Genomic DNA, 24,908 nt, shown 5'->3' on the forward strand with positions numbered 1-24,908 from the left:
TAATGTGAGCACACACTTTTACCACTTTTCTTTTTACTCTCTCCCATCTCAGTTCGGCATCACAACTTGCAACGACTGTCTTGGCACTTCTCAATCGAACGCTTCACTTCTGCGTCCACACATCTGCTAAGTAAGCGCATTGTGTCATGACAGCCACTGCCATCTTCACAACAGTCTCTGCAGTAAAGCTGATTTAGAGTTTTACATTTCAGTGTTTTCTGATGTGTAAGGATGTGATTTTTGACCCAGATACTGTGATGAGAGATCACTTAATTTGAGTCTTGCACATAAATGTAGTTACGCAATGTTGTACGTCAATAAATGCACATTGGCAAGGCTTTTTGCATTCATAATTTTTGTGTCTAGGATGCAGGACGCTTATCAAACGAGATCCCCGAGTTTGAAGTATATATGCCAGGTGTTATCTTGTCTTTCAGAGTTTATACAGCCTTTTTGTGCCAATATTCATTATTTTAAGAGCTAAGTGGCACGAGTTTAATGCTCATTTTCATTAGCTCATTGTTTTTTTTCCCTATTGATTGGATGTTTGCTTTGATTGTTTTTTTGCGAACAAAAATAAAGAAACAGAAATTCAAAAGGTGTCCTTTTGTCATTTTTAGAGAAGTTAGAGCGGAGTGTCAATAGTCGACTTGCAAACAAGCAAGATTCTTTCATTCTTCCTACAACTATGGATATGTTTGGAAAGTTACTCTTGACACCGTAGAGAGGAGTGTTCTGAGAGGCAGTGTGCACCTTTTTTTTTTTTTTAATTTATGAACAAGCACTTTGCTAGAATGTTTTGCTCAAAAAGCATCCATGCTCATCTTGTCCAACGCTCTCAATAATCAAATAGCACAGCCCAACAACGCTTGAGTTTCCAAACGGTCCGGAGTGTATTGAGCAGAATTGGAGTGCCTTTACAAACGTAAACTGTTAGCACCTAAACAAGCTGTTGTGATCATGTGGGCTCTGCATGTTATGCGGGCGCTGCTGTATCGAAGTGCATGAGTGGAGCATGGAATATACTGCTTGTATAATCAGAGATTTTAGATCCAGTCCGACCCATTACTGAAATCTGCGGCACCAGTTGTGTATGGATGATCTTGCATTTTTCAAGGACCTTGAATGCACCCTTTGTTGCTTATAGCAAGGCTGTGATATCTTCTGCCTCCCCTGTGCATGTTTTAACCAGTTTTATCTAATACTTAAATAAAAGACAGTCATTGTTTTAGAAATCACCATCTTACACCATTTGTCAATGGAAAACCCTTTTGACGACTTAGGGAAAACTAGCATTACAGTAGCAAATATTAAAAACATGGCTGTACCAAAGAAGAAATAGGTTCTTTATAAGATCATCTTTTGATTTGTCTGTGCTTAAGCACATTTAGTGATCGTGGCCCACTGTTTTGACAGACGGGAAAATAAAAAATGAAAATCACACATTGGAAGCATCTGGGTTTTTTTGGGCATGTGAAGTGTGTGATGATTTTTGGTGAAAAAAAAAATATTCTCCTTAAGTAAACATCTGTCCACAGTCTGTTGGGAAGATAACTTACCTTTGTAATAGAAGTGAACATTTTCTGGTAGGGGCTGGTAGTCAGGTGGGAAGTAGGGTCCTTTGTGTTCCAGAAACCTCCATTTTACCCCAGGTTCATACTTGTCTTCTTCCCACCTGATCGGATGGAAAACATTAAGATGTATTTTATAAAAGTGTTTGTGTGCGCATGTGTAACAGAGGAAAGAGCAAGAGTGTGAATGTGAGAGAGAGAGAGAGAGAGAGAGGTTCAATATAAGTAGCGATGGGAATTGAGAAGATTTTTGATTCCTATTCCAGTTTCGATACTGCTGAAAAATTAGATTATCGAGTCTCAAATTTGTAGTTTGGGGGAAGAAAAACAACCAGGCGACTTTATGTAGACAAATGAATAAAAATGAAAATAAAAATAAATAAACACCTGCTAGATATTATATCCAGGCTTATATCTTATATCTTATCTATATGTTATAATCGAAAGAAAATGACTAACATTAGCGGTTTAATGACACACCATTGGCGTTAACTGTAAAACTAAATGCACAACAAAAATAATTAGAAATTTATGTTTTAATACGGGCGGCGTGATGGCGCAACTAGTTACAGCGTTAGGCTCACTGTTCTGATGACCGTTGTTCAATTCCCACCCCCACCTCTGTGGAGTTCGCATCTTCTTGTGCCTATGTGGGTTTTCTTTGGTCACTTCCCACATCCCATAAACATGCATTAATTGGAGACTCTAAATTGCCTGTAGCTGTGATTGTGACTGTTGTCTGTCTCTATGTGCCCTGCAATTGGCTGGAAACTAGTTCAGGGTGTACCACGCCTCCAGCCCGATGAGAGCTGGGATAGGCTCCAGCATTCCTGCGACCCTTGTGATGATAAGCAGCTGAGAAAATGGATGGATGAAGACACATTGTTTATACATCCCTACTTTAATGCTCAATGGAAAACCCTATTAGGGGCTTTCCTACTGCTGGAACCATTGCAGAAATTTCCCTAACTACCCTGGTCGCTTCAATTTCCCTTGTGACCCCAACAGAAAAATAAAAAAACTACCAGGGTAGAGAAGGTTCCCCCTGAATCATTTCTATCCTTGGGGCGGGTAGGTAAGAGCTTAAAAACACTGGCTGATTGGCAGACCTCTGTAAGCATTTACTTATTCATCCACAGAGACGAGATTAATGGATGCGGCGTTACATGAGGCCATGGGCATGAGGTGAAATCTGCCGCCGCTCCGATGGCAAGGTCAACTGCTGGCCAATTCAGTACCTCTAAGGAGCAGAGGTCTGACACCAAGATCTATCAGTCTTCCTCGGCCGAGCCAGAGGAGGCCAACGCTGGCCGGTGAGGATGCTTTGATGAATGAAATTAATCAGTCGCTGTGGGTGGGATTAATAAAAAAATAAATAAAGAAAATGTTCCCAGCTCACCTGTAAAATAGTGTAGTTCCTATAGTATAAGACAAGGAAATGAAGCCTGGCTATTTGTCTGTCAGTAGATTCATAAATACTCTGAATATTTTCTATGTACAGTGTTTTTATTTCAATTCAAACATTTACTGCCATTTCACACTGTTGGATTTAAAAATCTGACTAAAAGCTGTCCATGACTCACATTTTATTTATTTATTCATTCTATCTAAGGTACTGTATTTGCAATCTCAACCTGGCTTCGGACAGCAGAGTAAAAAAAAGCAAAATAGAAGCAAATAAATACATACTAGGCTTTACACAATCAGGATTTTTGGGGACGATCACAGAGTTAAAAAAATAAAATAAAATAAAAATTAAAAAAAAAAAATCACCGATCCGATCACAAGATGGAGCAATGTGTATTTAAATGTCTTGTTCATTTACTGTATATACTAGTGTACTTAATTGCTCAAAACATGTATTTACAATTAATAATGTGTCCTTGTTCATCTATTTATGCCAGTGAGGCACGTAGAGCGACATAAATTAATAGTCTTCTATTAGATGGCAGCAAGTATGTAGAAAAGCAAAGAAAATTTGTCACACATTTGTTACACAAGGTAACTCGATGTGCTTCATATGATTAAAAGGATTTCAAAACAAAGAAACATATATTAATATATCTACTTTTGTGGCATTTTTGCTTGTTAGTATGGCATGAGATTTTAATTAGTAAAATAAGTAAGTAAAATATGTGGCATTGCTCCATAAAGGTTAAAAATCGCTGCTCTAGTCAGATTCTTATCATTCAGATCAGACCAACATGACAGACTGTAAAAAAAAAACAAAACAAAAAAAAAACTAATACTCTAATACAGTGGAACCTCAGTTTTCGAACGTCTTAGTTTTCGTGCAAATTGGTTTTTGAATAAAAGTCTCAATTTTTTTTTGCTTTGGTTTTTGAACGAAAATCGGTATTCAAATACCTCGACCAGCTGACCCACGACGATTTGTTAGTGCTTTCGAACGCACCCCCGAAAAAAATGGAAAAGACGTAATGCGCGCGACCATGCGCCAGTTGACACACACACTAATCTGCTCGCGGATGTTTCCCAGTACCGTAGTGACTATTTTTCTTCAAATTGAGGAACATTAACACCCGATCATGGCTCTAAAGAAGGCAAGTGGAACTGCTGGTGCTGAAAAAAGGAAAGTGGTGCGTAAAACTGTCAACTTATAGAAGCATTTGATAGCTGAGCACGAATCCGGTCTGCATGTTTCTGAGCTTTCGAAGAAGTACGACATGTCGAAAATGACATTCAGCACCATTCTGAAACACAAGGATGCCCTCAAAGCAAGTGATGTTGTTAAAGGAGCAACTGTGTTGACCAAGCAGAGGCCACAGATCTGGGAGGAAGTCAAAAAGTTGCTTCTTATTTTCGTGAACGAGCAGCAGTTAGATGGGCATAGTGTTGGCGAGGAAGGGAGGAGATGTTGTCTGATGAGGCTGAAGGCAGGAAGGATGTCTCAAGTGCCGATATTAAAGCTATCCGCGCTAAATGGAATGACGTCCATGATTTTGTAGAATTTCATCACCTGAATAAAGCTGAATATTGCAGAGCACTTCAAAATTTAAATGATGTTGTTATGAGCCACTTCAGAAAAGTGCTTAAAAGATGGCAGAAACATTCGTTCTTTGTGAAAAAGGGGCGAGTCACCCCCACCGAAGACATCTGAAACTGTTTTGCATTGCTTTTTTCTTTTGTTCCATTAACCCTGCCTCTAGTTGCAAGTTATTTTTTTTTATGTTACATACTTTCTGCGCAAATAAAAAAATTTCCCCCTCATTATTGCTTGTTTAAAGTTATTCATCACTTTTGTTAATAAAAAAAGATTTACAAGGCTGGGGGCCGAGTAGTTACAGATACGGCAATGCACTCCCAGCCTAGCATACTCTGCTAGGCTAAAGCATACAGTTTAAGCAAAAAATAAATTTCTTAAATGATTTAATTATATAAAATATTTAAACTATACATATATTTCTACGATGCAGTTTATTATCAAGGGGAAAAAAAAAAAAAAAAAAAAAAAAAAAAAATCGCTTAAAACTTTTTTAGGCTTGGAACGCATTACTTCATTTTCCATTAACTGTGATGGGAAAACCTGTTTTGGTTTGTGAACATTTTCAATTATCCTTCTGGAATGGATTGTGTTCGAGAACCAAGGCACCCCTGTAATTAAACTGCTGTTGTTTTTAATGAGTTGTGTTCACTCCTGCTCTTGGTGGTAAAGTTGCCAAGCTTACTCAGAATACTCAGAGTGATGTTGCATATTAATATCACTTCAGGCCCCCAGTTAAAGGGCAGTAGTTATGTGAATGCTGGCTGATCAATGCGATATGTATGCTGCATAAAATGTGGAATGACATCATCAATTCAAAGAGAATCGATAAGAGAATTGGTAGAAAATTCAGGTAAGGATTCCAAGGTATCAAATTTTTCAACTGGTTACCAACAATACTTGATACCCATCCCTAAATAAAAGGTAAAAAGTATTTCCCAACCATCGCCAGCGCCGCTTCTCCTCCTCTTCCTTCTGTTTTATCTTTAATTCTCTTGCTTCCTTAATCTCCTCTTTTGTCTTCTTGGACTTTTTGGAGACTGGTTGCTCTCCTTCCTCTTTTTTCACACCCTGTTTCAAAAAATACATTTAATACTTGAATTAAAATACTCCCAGCATTGACATTTCTTACAACCCACACCACACGTTCTATTTGGCAACCGCACTGGGGAGGCAGAGTTACCGTTTTAGTTTTCTTCTTAGCTTTCATTTTCTCAGGCTCTCCATCACTTTCTTCCATTGAATGCTGCCTTTTTTTATTGTTGCGCCTGTATTCACACAAACAATAACAGTAGTGTCATTATGAAGGTGCAACATGATTTCATCATGACACTTCTTGGATCAGGATGAATTCCTGGATGAAAATACACAACACATTCAACAATATATGTCCTTTTGTAATTCTAAATTAAAAAAAGAACTTGAGCTGTGCTGTCATTTGTTTGCAGACTGACAATGAGTCCCAGATCCCCCCCACTCTGTATATTTCAACTGCGACAGCATCCAGTTATGAAGCTAACTATGCCTACACTCCGAAAATGCATCTTACCTGGATGCTTATTTATAGAGGAACTCAGTGTTACCTATTAATTCCCAAGTATTTTCTATTTTGTGTTATGCGACGCATTGTTGGTATGTATCTAGCAGAAGTATGTACGATGGCCCTGAAGTGCAAAGCATAGCAAATGACCAAACAATGGCAAATTAAAAAACACGATAGCAAATAACTAATCGTAATCATAACAACAACTAAACACAGGAGCAATTGAAAAACTCAAAATTAAAATTAAGCTACTGGAAGATGTAGGTACTGGCGAGGGAGATAAGACTCATTGCTGATTGGATGAGAGGAAGGACGTGATTGGACACTTTGTCCAGAAAATTATTCTGCATCGAGCATCTTTTTAAAAAAAAATTATAATGAGCATTACCGGTGATTAAAAAAAATTAAAAATTGAATTTTTTGCTAATTTATTGAAATCGAAAAACTGACATTACACAGCCATTTGTATTCAGACCTTTTACTGTGACATTTAACCGATGCTGTCCATTTCTTGCTGATCATCCTTGAGATGATTCTACACCTTCATGTGAGTCCAACTGTGCCTGAATATACTCATTGAATTTGATTAGAAAACCGCAACACCTGTCTATATAAGTTTGATGGCAGAGTGGCCCGACGGAAGGCCTTCTTCAGTGCAAGAAAAGTGAATCACTGCATCGACTGCTCAAAACCACCTGAAAGACTCCAATCGGTGAGAATTAAGATTTACTGGTCTGATGAGACCAAAGATAGAGATAGATACATTGGTCTTGATTCTAAGCATGATGTGTGGAGAAAATTAGGCACTGTTTATGACACATCTAACACATTCCCAACAGTGAAGCATGGTGGTGACAATATCTTGCTGTGGGAGTGTTTTTCAGTTGCAGGGACAGGACTACTGGTTGCAACTGAAGGAAATAAGAATGCGGGCAAGTACAGGGATGTCATGAATGAATACCTTTTCCGAGTGCTCAGGACCAAAGATTGGGCTGAAGGTTCACCTTCCAAAAAGGCAATGACCCGAAGTACATAGCTAAGATAATGAAGTCGTGGCTTCAGAACAACTCCATATCTGTTCTTGAATGCCCCAGCCAGAGCCCTGACTTAGAACCAATTGAGCATCTTTGGAGAGACTTCAAAATGGCTGTCCACCAACATTCACCGTCCAACCTGGCAGAACTGGTGAAGGTCTGCAAGGAGGAATGGCAGAAGATCCGCAAATCCAGGTGTGAAAAAAATGTAGCGTCATTCCCAAACAGACTCATGCCTGGATTAACTCAAAATGGGTCTTAAATACTGATCAAAGGGTCTGAATACTTATGGCTGTGTGATATTTCAGTTCAGTTCTTATGTAATAAATCTTGAAAATTTCAACAATTTGTTTTTTTTTTCTGTCAATGTGGGGTGCTGTGTGTACATTGAGTAAAAAAAAAAAATAAATCATTGGAGCAAATGGCTGCAAAGACCATCCATCCATTTTCTCAGCTGCTTATTCTCACAAGGGCCATGGGAGTGCTGGAGCCTATCCCAGCAATCATCGGGCAGGAGGCAGGGTACAACATGAATTGGTTGCCATCCAATCGGAGGGCACATACAGTAGATACAAACAATAGTCACACTCACAACAACACCTAAGGGCAATTTAGACTCTCCAATTAATAAAATGGTTACTGGGATGTGGGAGGAAAATAGGTTGCCCAGAGAAAACCCACGCATGCACGGGGAGAACATGCAAACTCCACACAGGCGGAGCCAGAATTTGAACCCTGGTCCTCAGAACTGTGAGGCCAACGATATAACCAGTTGCACCACTGTGCCGCTCACTGTAGTCCCATTTTGTAAATTCTCTTCACAACAATTCACATTATTAGATGGAAATTAAATCCAAGTCTGCATAGCATATGTCGCTCTCTATAGCTAGGTCAGCCTGAGTATTTTTTAGGTCAATCAATAGCTTAAAATGCAGACAATGACTCACTTTTTAATGTCACTGGTGGGAACATCAGCAGGCTCATCTTTGATTCTTTTTCTTTTCACTCCTTTCTTCTTTGTAGTGAAGTCATCATTGTCTGTCGTCTCTCTAGCATACAAGGATAAGATACCGTCCATGTAACATTCGGTTAGATTTGTGTGTGTGTCAACTTGATTTTTTTTTCATTGTTCTCAACAGTCTAAAAGACTGGTCTCAACAAGGGGTGGTCAGACAATTTGGTTTAAGGATAATTTAACCCGTGGGTTGTGAACTTAATACCTTTAATTTCTCTTAACCCAGTTAAGTGAATTTAGACAATTGTTTCTGAATACAATAAGTTTGATGATAGCATCAGAAAAGATCTGCAAATACAACAATGGAGTACTAGATTCTGTAGTTTTGTCTGTTTCACTATCTCAGTTTTCCTGATATTTTTTTTGCAGTCAAGCACTACATAAAAACTTAAATTTGTTTGCATTAGTGGTTAAGCGGCGCAGGTGCAACTTCCTGAGACCAGATTTTCAAAATGTCGCATAAAAAAATTGCAATCAGCATATCTTTGCTGCACTGAAAGTGCCATCTTCTCTCATTGGTGCAGGGTTTCCAAATAGGCTAATTCTCCCTTAAAGACTTTTGACACACCCACAACAAAAACCCGGGTAGTTTGTGCAAACTGGCGCGTAAAGAGGAACAAAACTCATTAAGTCTGGGGTTTGCTGAAATTCCTTCATCATAGTTTTACTTAAACACAGGGATACTGCAGAAATGCATGAGGGAAATATGACGTAAATGTGAACTTTAGCTTGAGAGCTTCATGAGTAGATCTGCATGAACCATTTTTATCCCGAGACAGATGAGATGATGCCATCAATAAGTTTAAGGGTAATTTGTAAATTGAATCTAAATATGATCCCACCATCCGGTGAAATGTTTAGGTCAACCGCACCTTTGGAGGTATATTTAGTGAAAAAAAATGGTGTTAAAAACTTTTCTCACCCACTGGCTATGTGCATAAGTGTATATACACAGTGGATGGTTTCTTTCAGCTTGTCCCTTTTGGGGTTGCCACAGTGTGTCATCTCAGATGAACGCACATATATGTTCGGCACAATTTTTACGCTGGATGCCCTTCCTGACGCAACCCTTCTCAGGGAGTGGAGGCCACAGTGGGATACGAACCCACAACCCATGGTTTATCAAACCAGTGCTCTAACCACTGAGCTACGGGGCCTCAGTGTATAGCTATGTATATATTACACAGACTTTTTTTTTCAATCTTCAATATATGTTACGATAGGATACCACATAGGATATAAAGGATATAATCCAGGATCAGTGTTGGAAAGTTCATTTTCTATGTCAAGTAGTTCAGTTCATAGTTCTGAAAATTAACTCATTCAGTTACACAGTAATTCAACATTTTGAACTAAATTCACTGGTCCAAAAGTCTTTTTTTCTTCTCTCAATATGTTGCTGACGAGCAATTAGCCTCTATGTTAATGCTGATCACTAACAGGGTTCTAATCACTAAAACGGCACTTTCCATTTTCTTTTGTATCATAATGCTTTAATTTTTCTGAAAATGCTTAGTTTTAAATGAACCGATAGCAGTATTATATCAATAAAGATAGCTAGCCTCAAGGTAACATGTTTTATCTGAACTGTACTGCTCTAGAAAATAAAAACAGCAACTCGCTGTTTTATAGAAGAAAACAACAGACATAGATAATGCGAATGCTATTTTATCTCTAATGGTTTGCGTATATATGGAGTACTGTGAAAAAACGTTGGGTCATTAGAGGAATTAGTTTGCATTATGAAATGTAACTTTCGCACCGAAGCATTAATTGCAACCATAACTAGCTAACTGGTGTGAACTCACTTAATTGCTGCCTAAACAGTTGACCAAAAAAAACTTTTGAGTAACATTTTTCAAACCGATTTTGCCTTTGAAATGTCACTCTTCAAATAGGGTTAGACTCAAACCACAAGTCTGCAAAAACACTGCTGTGAGACAGATTTGACACAGCAAGACTTGGGCCACCATCTGCCATACCAGCAAGCAACCTGCAGAGTACCCAACCACTCATACCATGCGGTCTTATTTATTACTTTGCTGAAAAGACAGATAGACTCAGTACAGGGTATAATTATTTCTATGGGAGAGCTAAATTAATTCTATAAAAAGTGAATGGATTTTCTCTAGGTTGTTAGAACGTCAAAATGAATAGATATTGAAATTAAACACAGGCACAAAAAAACGATTTTAAGGACAATCACTCAAGGGCAGCTTGTCAGATATTATTTGGGCCTTTAATGAAAGTGGTATTAAAATTTCATCTCTACCTGGATTCGTTAGGTGATTCCAGCTTCTCAGTCTTTGGTGCTTTAACCTGCAGGAAGACAGATGAAAACTCAGCTATGTGCAACCCACCAATATTCACCATCTTTAAAATAAATAAATAAAATAAATAAATTTAAAAAGGGTGTTGCACATTCCTACTTTACAACACCTTTTCTCCAAGAAAGTTGAAAAATGGCATAAGAGCTATGAAATGTAATTATATTACTTTAACAGTAATTTTCTGAAAAGCAACAATTTTCCATGTTCATGTTTTAAAAGGAGATATTTATATGCAGATCAACAAGTCGAAGTTAATTTATTTGGGAATAACGCTATCACCTCTATTTCAATTCACATGTCCAACGTATGTTTATCTTCTTTGGCCGCAAAGTACAGTAATGTTTACAGTTTTGGGTTGAGTTTGTGTTTGACATTCCGGTGTAGTTAGTAAACTGTGCTGTAATTCTTTATGTTCTGGTTAAGATATTTGGGGTTGCAAATTGTCAGGTCTTTTTTTTTTTTTTTTTTTTTTTTAAATCCATATGTGAAAGAACACACTTCACAAATACTTTTTAAGCTAAATGTCTAGGTATGATCCACGAGGTAGTTCAATTTAAATGTTTTTCTTATTGAGCTTGGCAAGCATGGTTACCTTCTTAATGATGATGGAAAAAGAAGCCTTGCAAGTTACATAGTAGAAAACAACTGTGATTTACCTTCTGGATTTTTCCATTACGAGATTTCTCTGCAGAGTTTGTTGGCTTTGCACTCCAACTCATATGAGAAAGAAGAGAAAATATAAAATTTGTGAGTAGTATTTAAAATACAAGTAGTTAGAAGGACCTGAAAAGTCACTTTAAAAACTCGCTTAAACTTGATGAATTGGCCCCTTTTATGGGTCTTTTTGTACTTTATAAAAGGAGGCAAACTTGTTGTCAACTCGTGTCTTGGCCTGGTTGGTATTCTGGTCCGACAACACAGTAAAATACCACCAATTAGTCAAGCTGTGTCCCAGAAGTTCCCCATGGAGATCTTTCATGTTTCTTCGCAGTCTAACCTTTCCACACTTGAGAAGCAAGACAGCAGGTCATAATTAGGACCCAGTTACTCAACTGTATTCCTTTGAAAAAAATATTACAACAGGCACCAGATATGATCATACATCGGAAAGTTAGTGCTTTAAGATTTATGGCTGACAAACAAACCAATCTTTATTCTGTCTCTGTGTAGAATTTAATAAAAAAAAAAAACTGTTGCTTACTGTAGCACTCACGAGTGTCAATTCAACTAGAGACTGTTGTAAATTATACATAATGACAGATAATACCTCATTCAAATGTTTGTCTGCTCAAAAATGCATGGAAAAAATGCAGACATAATGGTTAATTACACTAATCTTTCCTCTAGCCCCACTATTAAAGCAAACGCACACTGATTTCGATATCTTGATTTTTATGCACTCCGTTTTACACGTATTTTTTATTTATGCGTATTTGTTTTTTATTCTTATATTGCTTTTATGCACTGACTCAGGAGATGAGTTCTAATTTCGTTGTGTAGTCGTACTATGACAATAAATGGCATTCATTCATTAATATTTTGTACTCGGGCATTCTTGCATGGATAGTGCAATTGATTCACAGCAAACTGTTCTGGGTTTGATCTCTTGGGTGACTCTTCCATGTGTATTTTACAGTTTTCCTCCGATATTAAACATAACAATGATGGCGGATGGTCTCACGATTAGCCCAGCGTAGGTAATGCATGCGTTTAGTGGAAAAAAATGCGACAAACTATTGACGAGAGTACTTGACTTCAAATATTTGTGGTAAAGACTGCACTCACCTGTTTTGTAGCGTGTCACTGTCGGCACGAGCATCCTCGCTGTCGCTAACAGTCTTCGTCAGTTTAGTGACTTTCTGCTTGGTCTTACCGTTTTCTTTCCCGCCCTTCTCTCTCCCCATCGGTCGCAGGTCTTTTAAGATACAAATTACATGAAAAATTAGTCAACTGGTCAAGAAAACGTCATAAATATTCCCACTTGGTCGCACGGGGAAAATGTCGTCTTCTCCGTTCGCCAATTAACACAAACGAGTCAATTTCATCCAGCTGCAGGTTAAACAACGCTGGGCTGCGTTACGTGCAAATGCAATCTGTTTCCGACTGTGTGCTTGAAAATACCGGATGAATGCTGAAGAAGATGAAATAACTTTTCACGTAGTTCTGTCGCTTAAGCTAGTCACGGGCGACGTTAAGGGCCAGGTGAAGTGAGGCTGGCCGAACTCAGGGATGCATCGCGTTGCCAGGTTGGATAGACAACAATTTACCTGTCCCCCCCCCCCCCCCCCATTTTGATTAAAGGGTTCCTCTCATTTCAGACTTGAAATTTGTCAGAATAAAACGCCGTCATTTTTGTTGATTTCGGCAAGCTAATGAATTGGCGCATAAAACAAGGGACGTTTTTTTAAATTAACAGCTTGGCAAATTTATGAACTACGAAGAGTGAGTAAATGAATATAGTATCCAGAATATGTAAGTGTTTTGAAAAGCCTGATTTTTATACCAATTTGGACATACACGTAGACTTATATGTGCTTACAATCGGTTAAAACGTGTTTCCATGTTTCGAGATTGTCCCTTCGATATGGTGATTCAAAAGGCAAAGGATCAGTACGAAGTCATTGCATCACCAGAATCCAATGGGATCGAGTGATGTTATAAACCCAAAGTGTACTGTCTCTTTAAGAAACCCGGAAACACTTTTCTTCTGACGCTCTCAGTGGTTGTGTTCCCTAAACAAGTTGTGCTCCCTCCCAACAATGCTAACCCAGCCTGCTGTCTGTGCTTTTCGTGCCAGCTTGAAGTGCTGGCGACTTCGGACTGTCGTGAAAGCTGCTCTGCGGGCGTCAGACTTCGGCATCTGCCGTTGTTTGTCTTCAACAAGTGGAGCGGTTACTGGTATGGAGGAACTATTGGCACGAGTCGTATCGCCGTTACCCACATACGAAACAAGAGAGAAATCTCCCCCTCCTCCAGAAGCAAACAGCTTGGATTTCATGCACTTCTACAGAAGTCTCGACAAGGAAGAGAAACTCGATTTCCTGGCGAAGTTGTCACGAGACTTTGGAGTGGATCATAAAACTGTGTCGGAGTTAGCTGGGAAACTTCTGGATTCCCAACTCAGGGACTTGGCGACCATTTTGCAGGTTGAGGACAGACTTCGATACAGTTTGACTCCTCGCTATAAACAATTGCTGAACCACATAAGCAGGGTGGAAGGGGGAGTGAAGTTTCTGGTGGACCTTAGAGCCGACGTGCTTGAAATCATCTCATCAAGAAGTAGCGAAAGCCCGCACTTTAGGGTAAAGCATCTACTGTTTGTTTACAAATTGTACGGGCGCTCACACGAGCCAATACATTCGAATTGCTTGTTTTATTTAACTTTCAACGTGAAAAGCCAATGCGAATGTTGTTGCAGTTAAATTTTGAATCGGCTTTAATTTGTTACGTCCATGTGGATGGCAGTTAATCTACAGAGACATCATAGTCCACAAGGCCCATTCACGTGGTTCATATTTCAGAAAGCATTACCCCGATGCCCTTTACCCCAGTTACAGCTTTCAACGAAACAACTGATACGTTGGCAGTCCTCACAGACATAATTGCTGCGATGGCCATATATATTTTGCCAGATTCAAAACTATTTTCGAAATGAAACGGGGACATTCCAAATGCAATTTCTTGTTTAACAGTAGCTCCAAAAGTGATTGAGATTATTGGAAATGATTGCGAGTTTCATTTTCTGAAGCAAAGCAGATTTATACAGGAATTTCATACACAAGGTAACTCCAGATGCTTTACATGGGCAAAAGCATATGAATGCTAAGAAATAAAACATTTAAACCAGAGAACAAAATAAAAATGACCCAACATAAACTGAATGTAAAAGTACAATTAAAAACAGCGTACAGTGCAAGAAATATTATTGAAAAAGTGGAAATACTCTAAAAATCTTAAGAAAAAAAGTTTTAAATCCTTCTTTAAAAACATTCACGTGTGGGGCTCTGTTGGCAATTGAATAAATAGAGAACTTGTTGGTGAAATCTGGACCATGAAGACCACATGGGTCCTCTACTGAAATTGGCAAAATTCCCGGCCTCTCAACAGTAAATATTTTCATGTTTCTGTTGTCCCCCATGAAACCAGACTTGGTGTTTAATCAAAATAAAAGACATTTGCAAACATTTGCTTTTACATTGGAAAACTATGTGACCAACATTTTTGCCTATTTCCTTTCATATTCTGGCTCATACGAGTGACTGAATCATAATCAGTTTGTGTTTGGGCCTTTCATGCACTGTAAAATTGAAAAAAAATCCCTATTATTGAATGAAGGAATGGAAATGTAATGTTTTTTTAATTAATCCAATTAATCAATAAATTATTATTTTAATTAGACAGGCCAATACTCCCTACAATATTCATACTTGTATTTACTGCTCATTGCTTTGCTGTTGGCTGTGTCCATTGTAGATTACAGCTATTGTATGCAAGGAGGGAAGGGGGAAAAAAAGGCGACCATTGGCATTTCTCATGCTTTATTGTGTAATTGACATTATAACTAATCTTGCAGGCTTCACAGCCCACTGTGCTAGTGACGTTAGTGGGCGGTGTGGGTTACATTAGTGTCACGCTGGCTATTTTTTGCCGCGACTGAAAGCATCCTGGGGTGGCTCTGTGGCACACACCTTACTGGGGCAAAGGTACAGTATCAGCATGCAGATATGATGATTTGAAGACATAGTTCATTCTATCTTACTACAGTTATCTTTGCTCTAATGTTCGTAATATTGCAGCATTCAGCATGACTAAAGATGAGCAGAGCTTGCCAATGATATAGCTGACCAGCAAATCGATAGTCATTTTATGGAACACTCAATATAACTATGTATGAGCATCTGCGTGAGGGCATATGAACATAGCAGTTTGTGTGTTTGGAAGATCTATGCTTTAAATGAAGTCTGACCTTTTGAAGGGCATCAGGTCTGCTTTCAAATGGCAAGTTGCTTATTGAAGAGAATCCTGTGTAAACATTACAAGCTCAAATATGTAATGACTCTTAAAGTGAGAAGACTAAAAGAGCATATAGACACTGGGAGACTACGCAGCCCACATCAGTATATGGTACAGAGATGTAATTCATCAAGACAAAAGCAATTGCAAGTGATGATTTTGTTTGTACTGTTTATCTAGTAGTTTGTAGACACAATAAGAGGATCGCTTGAAATTTTTATAAGGATGAAATTCTTCATGACTCGTCATCTTCTCCCTTAGGACCTAAATGGAGCACTGAAGAGCTTGCTGTCCGAGTGGTTCTCGATAGGTTTACTCAGACTAGAGCGAATTACCTGGCAGTCACCCTGTGAGATCCTACAAAAGATCAGCCAGTAAGGCATCGAATGTGATTCTCCAATATCTTATTTTTGGTGGCCTTCTCAAACATAGGTCTAGATTTGAAACATACAGCTCTGCTTGGGAAATGTAAAATCTAATTACAAATCTTCTATCAGGTATGAGGCTGTGCACCCTGTTAGAAACTGGGCTGATCTGAAGCGCAGAGTGGGGCCGTACCGTCGTTGCTATGCCTTCACCCATGCTGCCATGCCTGGGGAGCCTTTGGTTGTGCTGCATGTCGCCCTCACAGAGGAAATCTCTGACAACATACAGGTTACAATTGAAAGACTTTGGACAAATGTTTCTGAATTTCACCACACACACAAAAAAATGGGGATTTATTATACTCTTCTTCCTTCGTGTAATTAAGTTATTGTCATCTAAAAAACAGCAATTTGACCTACATCTAAGTGACCCCAACAGTGGCTAAAAGTGAGATAAACTTTGATTTTAACTGTACTGAACTTTTAGACATTCTGGAGAACATGAGGATTTTGCATTAAGAAGCTCTCAGTTAAATAAATAACGAGCTTAAACCCTCTTATTGTTGTTTGCAATGGTGTAAAACGGTCACTATTAACATTATAAAATGCTCTTGGTGTTCTCATCAGAATCACCCATACTGAGGTCTTAAAAGTGGCCAAACATTTGCACCCATACCAGTACAATAATGTACTGATATAACCATGCAACAATTTTCTGAGCCGGAGATGGGGTACACCCTGAACTGGTTTCCAGCCAATCACAGGGCACATAGAAACAAACAACCATTTGTACTCACAATCACACCTAGGGGCAATTTTGAGTCTTCAGTGAATGCATGTTTTTGGGATGAGGGAGGAAACAGGAATCCTCAGAGAAAACGTAGACGGGCATGGGGGTGAACATGCAAACTCCACGCAAGTGGGGCCGGGATTTGAACCCTGGTCCTCCGAACTGTGGCGCCAAGACTCAACAGCTGTTCCACTGTTTATCCTTTTTTTTTTTTTTTTCATAGGCTGTACACTGGAATCTTGATTGAAACGGACCTCGATATAACAGATATCGGATAAAACAGACTGTTGTGTTAAAAAATAGTATCTATTTGTCACTTAAAATGGTGTTGCCAAAGTTTGTCAGTTCCTGAATTGGCCACTGCCGTCTACTGGCGCTGTTGCACTAAACTGGCAGAGAAAAGAAGTGAACTGAATTAGCTAAGTAAAACAATGCATGAATAATGCCCCACCCCAAAGAAAAAAAAAATGGATTACCACAATTTATGGTTTCAATTACAACTGCTGTATTTTGTAAAGACCAGCTTTTTGGATTCAACTTTTGAATTGGATTTCATAGATTATAAAAGTGGGCATAATGTTGTGGACTGTCAGATCTTAGTAAAAGCTGCAAGCACAATATTGCATTTGAACTAAACATTTTACGACTGACATCCGTGTTATTGCAAAATATAAATTGCCTTACCAGTAAACACAAAATAAGTTCTAAATTTGATGATAACTTCAAAAAGGCTATGGGTAAATCCTATTCCTTTTTTTGTTTATCTTGTATTACAATATATGTTGGTCCCTTTTTTTAGAGTATTGTTCGTGAGTTTTCCACCCTTGACCTGGAGGAAGACGTAAACAAAGTAAATGCAGCAGTCTTCTACTCCATCTCCTCCACGCAAGCTGGTCTGCAAGGCGTTGAGCTTGGAAACTATCTCATCAAGAAGGTGGTGCGGGAACTGCAGGTCGGTGCACTATGTGATTCTAGTTGTGGGTTTGATATTGTAGGAGTTGAGTGTCAATACTCTATCCATTTACAGACGCTCCTCTACTTACGTTCATTTGTTTTACGTTATTTCGATTTTACGTTTGAACTGACTGTAAAATAATTTTGTTATAAAAAAAATTGGTGAGTGGATTTTTGAGTTTAGCGCGTCAGCTTGCCAACAGTTTTGCAATGCATTACATTCAAGTTTTTTTCTTCAAGAAAATTGTTGGATTTTACTCATTTGCATTTTCCATTTGAAGTAAGCTGTCTCAATAAACACAATAGATTTTTTTTTTCCTTTCAACCTAAATCTGTTTGTCTGAGACCAGAAAAGATGTTACTTTATACTGTGGTGTTGACTGACATCTATCAGTTCTTTTAGCTTCCTTTTAGGATCTTGTTTGACAGTGGAAAAATGGCTATGTGCTTTTTGGATCATAAATTTTTCTTTTGAACAGATGTTTTTATGTCCAATTTAAGAATTGCTTCCACACCCTGGCAATGTAAGTGCTGGTTTACCTTTGGGGCTACATTAAAGATAACGGAGAGGCTTGAGACCAAACTTTACCTTCAGCAGAGGTGAAGAGATGAGCACTACACTCATACAGGGACCAAATTTATGATAGAAAAGATGACAAAGGAAAGGAAAAGGTCAGTCCTGATTCAAAATGAGGGGAGATGGTTGTGCTTGTCTTTTGTAGACAAAGTTCTATTGAGCAGCAGTTCTCAACCATCACTGCGTACTGGTAACTAGGCTGTGGGTAATTACTGTAGGTACCAGGCCCGACAGAGAGAATAAACACAAAATATTTTAATGATCATCAGAGTCTGCAGAAGATACATTTTGGAAATTAGGGCCATCTGTCTAAGCTTTAGTACATGACAAATGCCTTAACTTGATTGTGTGTTATGGTTGTTTGAAAGAAATAAGTAAGGCCACAAGCTAGCAAAAATGAGGGAAATAAATTTTCTGAGATTTTCTTTGGAAAGGGAAAAGATTAAATCCTGAAACAGAAAAAAAAAACTTTCCAAAAAAAAAAGAAAGCTGCATTTAAGAGACGATACCCACTGTCGTACCAAAACGGTGTATTGGTACAGGTGAGTCTTTTGCAGGAAGGTTGCTCACAAATGAGAAAATGAAGCCTTCAAAAAAGTGCTTTGGCACACGGAGACTAAGAAGCTGATATTATAAAATAAGCCTATTTTAAACTCAAGATGGATATTGCTTGCGCCAAAAAAACACTGACTAAAATAGTATTATGCTTTAGTATGTTTTCAGTTTTATTTTTTCACATTACACCAAAATGTGACTGATTTGTTGAATAGAAACAAGCACAGAGCTTCCACTTAATTTTACAACGGCATTTCGTGTAATGGTGAGTCGTATTTTCAATAATGTATGTGTTTCTGTGGCATTAGAATGTTGCTTTACGTAAAACCGATCCACTGTACAAAAAGGCTGTGGACATTTCTATGATGGCACAGCACCTTTTTCCAAATATCCTGTTCCCCAGGTTCCCTTTTCCACCCTTTCAATCTTTACAAAGAGTATCCATGTTCTTGTTTTTAGCGTTAAAAGATATTGGAGCAAAGAAGGCAATGATAATAAAGGAGCACTTGCAACCAGCCGGATGTTGACGGAAAGAAAGGCTAACACTGAGGTGCTATACAGCCAAAAGACCGAAAGTTAAATCCCTGGGGATGTCTGGCACTTGCTCTCTCATCTGTATCTTTTATCACCTCTGCTACATCACACTCTTGCTTATCAGCAAAGATGTCAGCTTGCCAAGACAAGCATAGAAGGCTAAGAAAGTTATGATCAAAGAGTAGAAGTGTGCCGGAGTGCAAATAAAAGAGGAGTGTCAGAAATGGAAATTGACAGGAAAGGGACTGTTAAGGATGAAAACTGAACAGGGTTTGGGGGGAGAGAGAGGATCATCCATCTCCATCAGCAGGATCATGAAGCAGACGTCAGAGCACACACATCATTTTGTGTTTTGCAAATTAAATTGAGGTTCTTAGTTCTTGGTTTTGCGTCACACTTGAAAATGATGATGTATAACATCTTCTTTTGTTCACAATTGTTTTTATTTAATGCATATTTAATTTTCCTTTCCCCTTCTAGAGTGAGTTTCCCCACCTTGCCCATTTTTCCAGCCTCTCCCCCATCCCAGGCTTCTCCTCATGGCTCCAAGGGCTCCTCAGCCAGTACCGGAAGGAAGGCCATGGCTTGGACCTCCTGTCTGAGCAGGAGTGGCACGAAGTGGAGAAAGCCACTGACTTACCTCCTGGTACCAGTGCTATGGATGCCCTTCGTAAGTTAATTGCAACAAGCGAATGGATGCGTTCTGAACGTCTCTCTTGCTTCCTGGAGCCTGTCCTGATGCGGCTATGTGCCTGGTATCTCTTCGGGGAGAAAAGGCGGGGTTATGCCCTTAACCCAGTGGCCAACTTCCACCTCCAAAATGGCGCCACCATGTGGCGGCTTAACTGGCATGCTGACACGAGCCCGAAGGGTGTGGCAAACTCCTGCGGCATCATGGTGAACTATCGTTACTTCTTAAATGAGACCTCAAAAAACAGTTCACTTTACCTGCAAAATAAAATCATCATCGCATCGGATCAAGTTCTTGGATTGGTGTCACAGTTTCAGAAGAACAGTAAACTCTGAAAAAGAGACCATGTGCAATTGTGCATATGACTGCATCTAAGAGCAACAGCCACATGATAAAACAATCTTGTTTGGTCGAGGGACAGCTTTGTGAGCATCCCTAAGAAGACATCGGCTGATACTGTTTGCCCATCTGTTATTTGAAGTACATTCATAGGCTAGACTTGTGCATCTGTGCTAGTTTACCCTGATGATGGGAGACAGCAGCTCATGAAGCGCCCTGCATCGTTTTACAATTTAGCATGTTCCAAGATAACTGTGTGTGTAATGGTGAAGTACGAGCAATGAGGCTGTGCAGCTACTGGAATAAATGATCCTTCCACTGGGTTGCACTGTCTCTTTGAAGGGAGAACGTAGGGTTTCTTTTTTATGTCTACAAACACCAGCTGTTCAAGTTCACAATACTTTAGGTTTCCACAAATGAATTCTGACTGGAAGTATCCTCCAAAAACTGTTTTTGTGAATAATTATTACATTTACTGTTTCAATTAAAAATCTTCCCCTTTATGGATCATTTCAGATGTTTGTGGTGCTTTAATTTCATGGTAATATGTGAAGGTTTTATTTTGCGGGCGCTGTCAAACTCAAGACAATATGTTTGAAAAAAAAACAGATGCGAAGTGTCCATATAAATCATTATTTTTAGCACTATGGTATGCCAAAACATAAATATCGAACAGGACTTAAAAACCTCCATATGTATCACAATCATCATAGTTCACCTATTTCCTTCCTGAAGCATTAGGGAAGATCCCCCTGGTGTAGTTTCCCCCTTTTTCTTTGGATACTTTTGCTGACACACACAGCACGAAGCTCCCCTGGAGAGCCATAACTGATGTTCTAACAGCTCTGTGCAGGTGCCAAGGAGGGCTCATATCAGCCCACACCTCATTGTTGTGAAATAATACATCACAGCAAGTTGACTGTGAAATTACATTTTATGTCTCCAAGGTGCCTGATTTTTTTTTTTTTTTCCTTATATGGCCTTTCCTCCTCCCTTTTCTCTCACAGTGCTGTTCTACGTCCTGAACCTAATGGAGTGAGAAATAAAATTAAAGTAAATGGTCAAATTGATGGTGTTCCGTTGTGAAGAAGTGGGGAGGAGAATAAAGAACAAAAAGCGTGATTAAAGGATGCTGTTGAGAGACCTGTTTGCGTTTTCAAATAGCTGTGGGTCTACATGCACGTGTTGAAGGGACACGAAGAAATCTGTCACACTGTTGTATAATTGAGAGTGAACTATGTACATAGATTTCCATGGGGGTGCAGAAGCATTCCCCTTTTCAACACCTTCCATTTACTTGAGCCACCTTTGCACAAAGAGGTCTAACATCAATGAACACAGAACAGTTTCTGTAGAAATTAACTAATTTTATAATTATGTATGGAAATTAATCATTGGGGGAAAACATAGTATGCTGTACAGTTAAATATATATTTTATTGTTAAAGTTGTCAGTCTGCCATTTCTCATCGAACTAAGAAGACAAATTGCTTGTTCAATGAATCTTTACAGCACTGAAATTTGATTTATCAACACATCTAGTCCCTCAATGAAATTATACGAGCTTCCTCACCAGAGGCAGTTAATATGAGTTGATAGATGCAGTGCACCTGACGGCAGGGTTCAAATTATTTAAATGTTTCATTCAATTTGATTTTTTTGAGGCCCTGTAGTTCAGTGGTTACAGCACTGGTTTGGTAAACCAGGGGTTGTGGGTTTGTATCCCACTGGGGCCTCCACTCCCTGAGAAGGGTTGCGTCAGGAAGGGCATCCGGCGAAAAAATTGTGCCAAACATATATGTGCGTTCATCTGAAATGACACGCTGTGGCGACCCCGAAAGGGACAAGCCTAAAGAAACTTACTTATTCAATTGGATTTTTTTAATTTGATTTTTAAAAATACTTTTTAAAATAAATGAACATGTATATGCACTTGTACGGTGAGCCCGTGGGTCTTCAATTTGATCTAATCCTACTGCACTTTTTGTAACCCGGCAGATCCATTTGGATAATGAATTAACAAATTCAAGACTTTACTTTTCTTTGAAGAAACACTTTCCACTAGATTGCAACAGATTATTACTGTTTGCTCTGGAAACAACAGGCACCGTCTCCTTGAGTTATTTAGACAAATATATTTTTCAAGAGGAAGGCTATAGCGTTGATATTCATATTTCAATCCGTGTCCCTTCTTGAGAAGAATTTGCTCTACAAATGCAGCATGTACTTTTTTTTCAGTGACCATAATTGCTGCTAGTGAGAGAGTGTTGAGACATATCATTTTATGTTTCAAATCCCTTTTACTAATGGGAACCTTTGTGCATGTGTTTCTATTTTAAAGCAAAAAAAGGTGATGGGAATATTTGCACACATATATGACTAAATCATAATCTTCATAGTTCACACTGTGGATCTTGGATTTGCACTCATTGAACACAACATATAATACAGCTGCACACTTCAATACAAAAGCTGTCTCAAAAATTCAGCATTTGATAACAGTGCTCAGTTTTGATTGATCGGGAAGAAGTAAGTATAAAAACACACCATGAGCTTTGCAAGAGCTTCGGCAGAATGTACGGTTTTAGAAATTGTTGGTCAGCGATATTGGATGTGTAACAGAAGCAAAGGTTTTCAGAGCAGTATAGATTTTTAATTTGTTGGCAGGCTTCTCTGGTCATTTCATGTGAATAGCTGTTATGATTTGGGCTGCCCACTATTTATTTTACCGTATTGGTGAAAATGTTCACATTATTCTAAACTGCCAGATATTTTATGTTCCACTAAGTTCCATATCCAGTTCTTTGGTTTTATTAGTTTTTCTCTCATCACTTGTATAGTACTGAAGTTAAAGTTTCATTCATTATCACAGTCATTATAAGGGATGGAGTATTTTTCAGACAATTTTAATTCAACTCCAAATTGTCTTACCCCCAAATTTTAATGCATTTTGTAGCCTTTATTGTATTTTTACATAGACGAGGTCATGTGTTTGTCCTAATCAGTTCTCTATGTATAGTAATTTCTCGTGTATAATGTGTCTTGAAGTATAAAGCACCACCAAAATTGACCTAAAAAAAAATCAGAAAAACCCTTCTAACAATGTACAATGCACGCCACCAATTTGGTGCTACCCATTTGCTCAAAATATTAGGAATTATTTGTATCTCTATTTTGCTAGGTTTGTACTTTTATTGTTTGTAATTGTATTATTTAAAAAAAAATGTCTGTCCAACAATCATGACTAATCTTTGGGCATGTGCTGATGTAGCGGTAATACTTATCTCGGGACCGGCCACAGGACACGCTTGTCCTGATCCCTGTAATTGAACAGAATCCCTGAACCAACTGAAAAAAATGCTCAGTGATGGCATAACATTTTATTAATACTGTTGATAACACATATTACAGTCTTAAATAAACCATTTAACACTGTTTAACTTGAACATTTTTTGAATTAAATATTTGTGCATAAAACATTTGTGCATAGTGCAGTTTATCCTCTACATTACACATCCTTGGCCAAGACTTCAAAAGAAACATCTGACTCATCTCCATTCTAAAAAGAACCATAGCTATCTTTGATACATCGCTAGGGAACTCATCATTGATGACTGGGTCCAGTTCAGGTGCCTCCTGGATTGCATCATGAACAACGATCCCATCTTCCTCCCACAACATGTCATCCTCTGTGCCATCCACGGGGTTTGTGAGGAAACTTTTTTTTATCCCAAAAGTCTTGGTTCACTTTATTCCTCATTATTCTCAGCGCTTTGAGGCGAGCTAATAGCGCAGCCTCTTGCCTTCCTCTCGGCTACAATATCTAGCAGCTCTTCCTCCATCTCTGGAAACTGTGCAACTCTCCCACATCCCAAAACTCTACCATGTGCTTTATGATGGATTATTTTCTCCTTTGTCATCCTCCACAATCTCACATTTGATTCGGCCACTTTGAACTGGCGCGCTGCTTCACAGTTTCCCCACTTCTTCGGCAGGAGTGATGACACTTTTTTTTTTTTTAAGTGGCTGCACAACTAGCCCTTGTAGCCGACATTTTTTCGTCTTAGTTTAAGTTAAAACAAACTCACGGGCAGCGGTTTCTGATGTTTGGTGCAGGTGCAACAAATATGTTACACTAATGACCATAAAATGGCAAACTCCCGCAAGCAGGTCAGGAATCTCAGGTTGGTGACGCACATTACTGTAATACATATAAATTTGTAGCATTAAACATTGAATATCATATTGAATTGTAAATATACACCTTTTTTGCCACCCTATCTACGTGTGTACGACTATACAATGTGATTTTGTTTTTATCTATACCTAAATATAATGCGCTCTATTGACTTTTAGAAAATAGTTTTGGAAAGTTTGTGCATTATACATCAGAAATTACAGTATTTGTTGGCCCTTTATACATGTGTATACATAACATACATATGTGTATACATAATAATAATTATGTCAATCTCTAATATTTAATATTTGTGGAGCAATTGTTGTTAGTGTTAAAATTATAATAATGAAACATTTTTTAAATTATATATATACATAATCTCAAACAAATATTTAACACGTCACCATCCAAAGGGTC

General features: G+C 38.5%; 2 protein-coding genes across 10 annotated transcripts in view; one reads left to right on the forward strand and one right to left on the reverse strand.

The window, feature by feature from the left end:
• zgc:173742 (DNA topoisomerase I, mitochondrial) overlaps positions 1-13,174 on the reverse strand; it is a 47,936-nt gene extending 34,762 nt beyond the window's left edge. Inside the window, exons 1-8 of one of the 6 annotated variants that reach the window (XM_061821506.1) lie at positions 13,034-13,174; positions 12,279-12,409; positions 11,151-11,210; positions 10,437-10,483; positions 8,097-8,198; positions 5,756-5,840; positions 5,516-5,643; positions 1,560-1,675 (exon numbers count right to left, since the gene is read on the reverse strand). In XM_061821506.1, coding sequence (XP_061677490.1) covers positions 1,560-1,675; positions 5,516-5,643; positions 5,756-5,840; positions 8,097-8,198; positions 10,437-10,483; positions 11,151-11,210; positions 12,279-12,398 — 658 coding nt within the window. In that variant the 5' untranslated portion in view covers positions 12,399-12,409; positions 13,034-13,174. The other 5 variants (XM_061821507.1, XM_061821505.1, XM_061821508.1 and 2 more) reach the window with 5 other exon arrangements.
• Positions 11,245-20,827, forward strand: mlycd (malonyl-CoA decarboxylase). Of its 4 annotated transcripts, none has more exons than XM_061821513.1 (6): positions 11,245-12,191; positions 13,292-13,796; positions 15,769-15,881; positions 16,005-16,161; positions 17,462-17,614; positions 19,763-20,827. In XM_061821513.1, the coding sequence occupies exons 1-6, from the start codon at positions 12,166-12,168 to the stop codon at positions 20,306-20,308; spliced, it is 1,500 nt and encodes a 499-aa protein (XP_061677497.1). In that variant the 5' UTR covers positions 11,245-12,165; the 3' UTR covers positions 20,309-20,827. The 4 variants fall into 4 exon arrangements, with proteins under 4 accessions (XP_061677497.1, XP_061677498.1, XP_061677499.1 ...); XM_061821514.1 differs by lacking the exon at positions 11,245-12,191 and adding an exon at positions 12,600-12,740; XM_061821515.1 differs by lacking the exon at positions 11,245-12,191 and adding an exon at positions 12,822-12,966.
• Positions 20,828-24,908: the final 4,081 nt, after the last annotated feature.

The sequence above is a fragment of the Syngnathoides biaculeatus genome, chromosome 6 (genome assembly GCF_019802595.1).
Source record: "Syngnathoides biaculeatus isolate LvHL_M chromosome 6, ASM1980259v1, whole genome shotgun sequence".
Lineage (NCBI taxonomy): Eukaryota > Metazoa > Chordata > Actinopteri > Syngnathiformes > Syngnathidae > Syngnathoides > Syngnathoides biaculeatus.